Source organism: Lipotes vexillifer, unplaced genomic scaffold (genome assembly GCF_000442215.2).
Source record: "Lipotes vexillifer unplaced genomic scaffold, Lipotes_vexillifer_v1.1 scaffold920, whole genome shotgun sequence".
In the NCBI taxonomy this organism is placed as follows: Eukaryota; Metazoa; Chordata; class Mammalia; order Artiodactyla; family Lipotidae; genus Lipotes; species Lipotes vexillifer.
The window spans coordinates 1135736-1143321 of NW_006783413.1; the positions used below are offsets into that span (position 1 = coordinate 1135736).

The 7586-nt window shown below is 43.6% G+C and overlaps 1 protein-coding gene across 1 annotated transcript; it reads left to right on the forward strand.

Moving 5' to 3' along the window:
• Nucleotides 1–522: 522 nt before the first annotated feature.
• LOC103078557 (putative olfactory receptor ENSP00000348552) lies at nt 523–1632 on the forward strand. Its single transcript, XM_007456026.1, has 2 exons — nt 523–919; nt 1055–1632. Exons 1-2 carry the CDS (start codon nt 523–525, stop codon nt 1630–1632), a joined length of 975 nt encoding a protein of 324 aa, XP_007456088.1.
• The last annotated feature ends 5954 nt before the right edge of the window (nt 1633–7586 follow it).

The window sequence follows — 7586 nt, forward strand, 5'->3', positions numbered from 1 at the left end:
GGAAGACAGGATGGCGTAAACGGACGGATGAGAGGATGGCCTGAGGCCTGGGCTGTCTATTACAGGAGGATAAGGGGAAGGTCAGATGTTTCTGTGAGGGTAACATGAAGAGAAGAAAGCCTGCCAAGAGCTGTAGATTCAGGGCTGATCATTTCACCAGCCCTGGGCACCAAGGGAGAAAAACATGAAGTGAACCTCATCTCACTTTTCTGACCAGGATTTAACAAGATAAGTCCATCATCCAGCATATACCAGTAGAAATGAATATGTGTGATCAGGTAAATTAAATCACCACATGGGCATCTCGAATGTCTCTCACACAGAGAGTGGCTTAAGATGACAAAGTAGATTCTTTTCTAGTCCACTGAATTTTACTGAGAATCACAGAGAGACCATCCATTGTTAAAGCTGTTTTCCTTTTGCTTAGCAGAGAGGGCGTTCCTCACTAACAAGCCAGCAACTGCAGAGTCAGAGGGTGCTGAGGTTGACCTGAGTTCCTGCAGGTGACAGAGCAGAGGCACCATGGCCAGGTCCAATCAGACCTCCCCCCTGGTGGGGTTCATTCTCCTGGGCCTCTCAGCCCACCCAAGGCTGGAGAAAATGTTCTTTGTGCTCATCCTGTCCATGTACCTGGTGACCCTGCTGGGCAACGGGGTCCTCATCCTGGTGACCATCCTGGACTCCCGCCTACACAAGCCCACGTACTTCTTCCCGAGGAACCTCTCCTTCTTGGACATCTGCTACACAACCTCCTCAGTCCCCCTCATCCTTGACAGCTTCCTGACCCCCAGGAAAACCATCCCCTTCTCAGCATGTGCTGTGCAGATGTCCCTCTCCTTTGCCACGGGGGCCACGGAGTGTGTGCTTCTGGGCATGATGGCGTTTGATTGCCATATGGCCATCTGCAACCCCCTGAGGTCATGAGCAAGGCTGCCTATGTGCCCATGGCTGCCAGCTCCTGGGCAGCTGGAAGCACCACTGTCATGATGCAGACATCCCTAGCAATGCAACTACCCTTCTGTGGGGACAATATTGCCATATGGCCATCTGCAACCCCCTGAGGTCATGAGCAAGGCTGCCTATGTGCCCATGGCTGCCAGCTCCTGGGCAGCTGGAAGCACCACTGTCATGATGCAGACATCCCTAGCAATGCAACCACCCTTCTGTGGGGACAACGTCATCAACCACTTCACCTGTGAGATCCTGGCTGTCCTGAAGTTGGCCTGTGCTGACATCTCCATCAATGTGACCAGTCTGAGGATAACAATTATTATCTTCCTGGGCATCCCAGTTCTGTTCATCTTTTTCTCCTATGTGTTCATCGTTGCTACCATCCTGAGGATCCCCTCAGCAGAGGGGAGGAAAAAGGCCTTCTCCACCTGCTCTGCCCCCCTCACAGTTGTGATCATATTCTACGGGACCATTGTCTTTATGTATGCCAAGCCGAAGTCTAAGGACCCACTGGGGACAGATAAACAGGACCTTTCAGGCAAGCTCATCTGCCTCTCCTATGGGGTGGTGACTCCCATGCTCAACCCCATCATCTACAGCCTAAGGAACAAAGATGTAAAGGCTTCTGTGAAGAACTTTGTATGTCAGAAACACCTGAGTAATGTTGCATTGTATATTTAGAAAAATAGTATAGATGATCTTATTTGCAAAGCAGAAAAGAGAACAAACGTATGGATACCAAGGGGGAAATGGGGGAAGGTGGGATGAATTGGGCAATTGGGATTGACATATATACACTATTGATACCATGTATAAAATAGATAACTAATGAGAACCTACTGTATAGCACAGGGAACTCTATTCAGTGTTCTGCGGTGACCTAAATGGGAAAGAAACCCAAAAAAGAGTGGATATATGTATATGTATAGCTGATCCACTTTGCTGTACAGTAGAAACTAACACAACATTGTAAAGCAACTACACTCCAATAAAAATTAATTTTTTAAGAAAGAAATTTAAATTAAAAAAAAAAAGAAACACCTATCTGAGTGACTGTCTTGGAATTCCACACTGCCAGAACACATGATCTCCAAGCTCCTCAGTCCTCCTGGGGAAGTGGGAACCCAGTGTAGAGAAGGGAGTCTCCCAAGATTCATGTTGTGGACCATGTGAGTAAGACTAAAAAGTAAACTGGCCCTCCTCCCCTTGTTACATAGGCAATGGAATCTTCTATCTAAGAATCTAGAAGGAAAGAGCTTCGCATTTCTAGAAATGCTGGCTAGTTGTTGGCTTTGTGCATAACCACGGTGACGTCACATCATAGCTACTTTATGCCAATGAAATCTAAGATCCTCTGCAACCAGAAGCTGACTCTTTGTTCTTATAACTAAAAAAACAAAACTAAATAGGTTGGAATGAAAGTTCATTGAAGAGTCAGTGGCTCATAGCTGGTCCTGGCCATAGACTCAGGGACCATCAAGATTCCCGGGGCGACCGTCTGGGGACCATGGCTTGTCCTATTTGTTCCCAATTAAGTCTGATGCTTTGTTCCCCTGGGGGTTAAGTCCAGAACCCTCAGTATTGGGAAAAGCCCATTAACATTCCAAATTATTGTATTATTACAACAGCTGCTTCTAGCACTCCCAGAGAAAATAAGATAGCCGTTCAAAGAGCAACTGGGTGGGAGAGGACAGGGAAGGATTGGCCAGGTCAGCATAGACTGGGGCTGAACCATCCTGCCCTGTCCATCTAGAGGTGCTCTCAGCCCAGGCCAGGCAGCCAGAAACCTGCCTTCCAATTCCACCTCCAACACCATTTGCCACTGCTGAGCGCTTGGCTAAGTTTCTTTCCCTCTCTGGACCTTAATTCCTTTGTCTGCAAAATAAGAGCTTATGGCCCATCCCTCTCACTAGACAATGAGTGTAAAAACACCTGGGGAAAGCCCAGAGAGGAGTAGTTCATGGCTCACACCCCACAGACTGCCACTCATTGATTAGGGATCTTCTCTGGGTTCTCTCCCTTCACAGATCATGAGCAATGGCTCCAAATTTCTAAGGCCACTTAGGGCACTATTTGAAGGAGACTTGGGTGGGCTGATTGTGGCTCTGGATACCTGTGCCTGCTGCAAACCTGCCATCTGGTGGACATTTCTGCAAGCTCCTGAGATCAGTGCTTCTGGAACTTTAACGTGCTCCTGATTCACCTGGGAATGTTGTGAAAATGCCAATTCGGATTCATTGAGTCTGAGGTGAGGTTGGAGATTCTGCATCTCTGACAAGTTCCCAGGTGATGCCTATGCTCTGCCCTTCGGACCACTCTGAGTAGCAGGCTCTGCAAGATGTGCGACTAGGGCCAAGGGTCTGAAGGGAGAGGCAGGGAAGCAACTCCTGCATGTGCCAAGTCCTCCAGCATCGGCAACCGAGGCTGCTCTCTCCACTCTGGGGGCAGCAGTTTGCCCTGTGACCTCTCCTCTTACAGGTCTAAGAAGAATTTTTGGTTTATCAGTTTGTTCAGCTTTTCACTTGTTAGTACAGAGTGGTGTCTTCTAAGCTTCTTCCATGCTAGACCAGAAACCAGCCGTTCCCAACTTCAAATAGCTCTAAAAGTGCAGTCAAGTGCAAGTGCAAATAGATACAACAGTGTTAAGTGCAAAATTAGAGGCATAAATATAGCAGAGAAAGAAACGGATGTAAAATTTTGCAGAAAACAAAATTGTATTTCTAAAAATTAACCAGAAAAATATTATCAGTAATATGAGTTCAGAAAAGTTAAGGAGACAGAAATAACTTCTCAAAAATCAGTTGTATTCCTACATACCATCAGTATAGAACAAAAAAACAAAACAGAAATAATATCCTATTTGCAGTAGTAATGAGTACCAAATAACTGGGAAAAAACAAAATTCCAGACGTGACAGACTGTGTCAAGGAAAAAATGATGCATATTGTAGTATAGAGGAAGGCGGAGTGACTGACCAGGGGCTTGAGAGTATAAATACAAAACAATGGCCTTAATTTCTAAGGGGGAAGCTCTCAACTTGTAACAAATAGAACTTCTTTCATATGCATATTCTTGGTCTCTACTCCCCCCACCACAATGATTCAAATTTCACTGTGTCTGCGGTAAGGCCAATAGGAAACCTGGGCTTAGAAACAAAGTTATTTAGTGTTTTAAATTCCCCAGAAGCCAGGACTTCCTTGGTGGTCCAGTGGGTAAGACTCCGTGCTGCAACACAGGGGGGCCTGGGTTTGGTTAGGGGAACTAGGTCCCGCATGCATGCCAAACTAAAAAGTCCACATGCTGCAACTAAAGATCCCAAGTGCCGCAACGATGATCACACATGCTGCAACTAAGACCCGGCACAGCCAAAATAAACAAACAAACAAACAATAAATAAATTCCCCAGAAGACTGTACTCAACTACATAAATTGCTAGTGAAGAATAATTGAACCGGACTTCCCTGGTGGTGCAGTGGTTAAGAACCCGCCTGCCAATGCAGGGGACTCGGGTTCGAGCCCTGGTCTGGGAAGATCCCACATGCTGTGGAGCATCTAAGCCTGTGCGCCACAACTACTGAGCCTGTACTCTAGAGCCTGCGAGCCACAGCTACTGAAGCCCGCGTGCCTAGAGCCTATGCTCCGCAACAAGAGAAGCCACCGCAATGAGAAGCCTGTGCACCGCAACGGAGAGTAGCCCCTGCTCACCGCAACTAGAGAGAGCGCGTGCAGCAACGAAGACCCAATGCAGCCAAAAATAATTTTGAAAGTAATGATGTTAGAGTCTTCCTGCCAGATTTGAACTTATTACAAAGTAACAATTACTGAACGATACACCACTGGCTATTTTTAAAAGTTTTGTAAAATCGGTGGTTATCAGAGATACCAGAAAATTAATTCCAACTGTAAGAATCTAATACATATGTCAGGTCAAAATTAATAGCATGAAGAAGGAAGCACTTTTTAATAAATAGTGGGACAGCAGCAACATTCAATTGAATGAAGGTTTGCCTTTGATCCATACATCACACCACACACTACCATAAACTTAGGATGGATTAGAATTAAACATAAGACACCATCATGATTACACAAAACAAAAAGAGAACAGAATGACATATTTATTCCAGCTGGGGAAGAGGGCGTGAGTCACTATTCTGGAAGAGAAAGAGGGTTATCAGAATTAAGAGACATATTCGAACATACATCGCACAAAACTCTTGAATAATATGGTCTGATCAAACAAGAATCAAACTTCTCCCACATGGAGGTTTGTTGGGTTCTGCAAGTATTTGATTTGAGTTTCTTTTATATATATGTATATGTATTCTAAATGACTTTTAATATGTAGTAAGACCATTGACACATGCAAACTTACGTTTTGATTTTTGGCACACAAGGGGTCACTACCACAATAGCATGTGTATTGTTGAGTTGACTCCTTTGCATAGACCTCAGAATAAATCTTTTCCTGCCATCTCTTTATATTTATTTTATCTTCTTTAAATGTGTCGATTAGAAAAAGTGTAATTCTGCACTGATCTTTTCCCTAATCCAAGCCTATGCTCAACTGCTCATTTATAATTGTACCAGGGAGTACAAATGTGCACTGTTCCCAATTAAGTGTTGGGCAAGGCTCAGAATCATCTGCTTGGTACATGTTCTCATCATGGTGTCATAGCCAATTGCACAGTAACAAGGGAACATGTAACTGGTCACACAGTAATAATGTCACATTATAAATAGTATTGGGATTAACCATACATTTGGGGTGTTACTTCTCTGACTACATTTATGATAAGGAATTTGAGCACTTATCCAAACTTATTAGTAAATCAATTTTTTTTTCTTATTTTTAATGTCTAACGGGCATTTAAAAAATCAATACAGTCTGTTTTTTAGAGCAGTTTTAGGTTCACAGCAAAACTGATCAGGAAGTACAGAGAGTTCCCATATACCCAGTCCCCCCCAACACACAACCTCTCCAACTATCAACATCCAGCAGCAGAATGGTATCTTTGTTACAATCAGTGAATCTACATTGACACATCATCACCCAGAGTTCATAGTTTAGAGTTCACTCAGTGTACATTCTGTGGATTTGGACAAATGTGTAAATGACATGTATCCAGCATTATAGTTTTGTACAGAATGCTTTAACTGTTCTGAAAATCCTCTGTGCTCTGCCTCTTCATCCCTCCTTCCCCCTCTAACCCCTGGCAACCCCTAATCTTTTTACTGTCTTCATAATTTTGCCTTTTCCAGAATGTCACAGAGTTGGAATCATTTAGTATGTAGCCTTTTGAGATTGGCTTCTTTCACTTAGTAACATGCTTTTAAGTTTTCTCCATGTCTTTTTGTGGCTTAATAGCTCATTTCTTTTTATTGCTGAATAATCTTCCACTGTATGGACGTACCACAGTTTATTTAACCACTTACCTATTAAAGGATATCTTGGTTACTTCCAAGTTTTGGCAGTTATGAACAAAGCTGCTATAAATATCCGCGTGCAGGTTTTGGTATGGACATGAGTGTTCATGAGTCAATAGTGAAATTAAAATCTCTCAGTACTTCTTTTTCAAGGTACCATCTTAATTTGAACAAAGAGTAGTCTGAGATTGCAAGGTGGGCTAGTTCAAAAACCATGACCCTGGGCTTCCCTGGTGGCGCAGTTGTTGGGAGTCCGCCTGCCGATGCAGGGGACATGGGTTCGTGCCCTTGTCCGGGAAGATCCCACATGCCGCGGAGCGGCTGGGCCCGTGAGCCATGGCCGCTGAGCCTGTGTGTCCGGAGCCTGTGCTCCACAATGGGAGAGGCCACAACAGTGAGAGGCCCACATACCTCAAAAAAAAAAAAAAAAAAAAAATGACCCTTTGCAAACTACTCATCTGTTTCCATCAGGATTTTCTCTTACAGCAGGCAACCAAGACAAAATACAGAAATGGACAGAAATGGAAGCCAAAACTGTGCGACTGCAATTATCATACATAATTCCAGATTTCAAGTTTTTGTGTTCATCAAAGTCTCATTTATTATCTTTGAATTCTCATTATCTTTGAACCAGTTAATTATTATTAATTATTATAAATTTGAACTTAGAAAATAAATGTAGCACTAAAACACAGCTTTTTTTCTATTTTGTATGGCAGGACTCTAAGATTTTGTTGGAAAAAGGATTCCACTGCTAAAAAATAAAAATATTTTTTAAGTTTGAAAATTACTGAAATAAGCAGGCAAGGAAAGTAGAGAATGGGGACAATTTCATACTCACAAGCTCATATCTTTAGAGGGCTCACTGGAGGCTGGCAGGATATTGTACCAGTATCACAGACTAAGGTCACAATGCTAAATTTTATAATGTGTTAGTGTTGGATGCCTTGGCATTAGGGCTTCTCTCCCTCCTGTGAGATCTCAGTATAGGGGTCAACGGGGCTTTCAGATACACCGATTCTGCTCCAAGTCACGGGATCCTTTGTTTTCCAAGGCCATATTCACAGTTAGTAAATCAACAGAGAACATGATGGCACTTAGAAAATGTTTGCTCTGGCTGGGCAGTTGCTTCCAAGTGACAATTTCTAGAAGGGCTGCACAAATCTCTGATGGACAGCTACTTGTCTCTGCAAGTCCCCTTCCTGCTG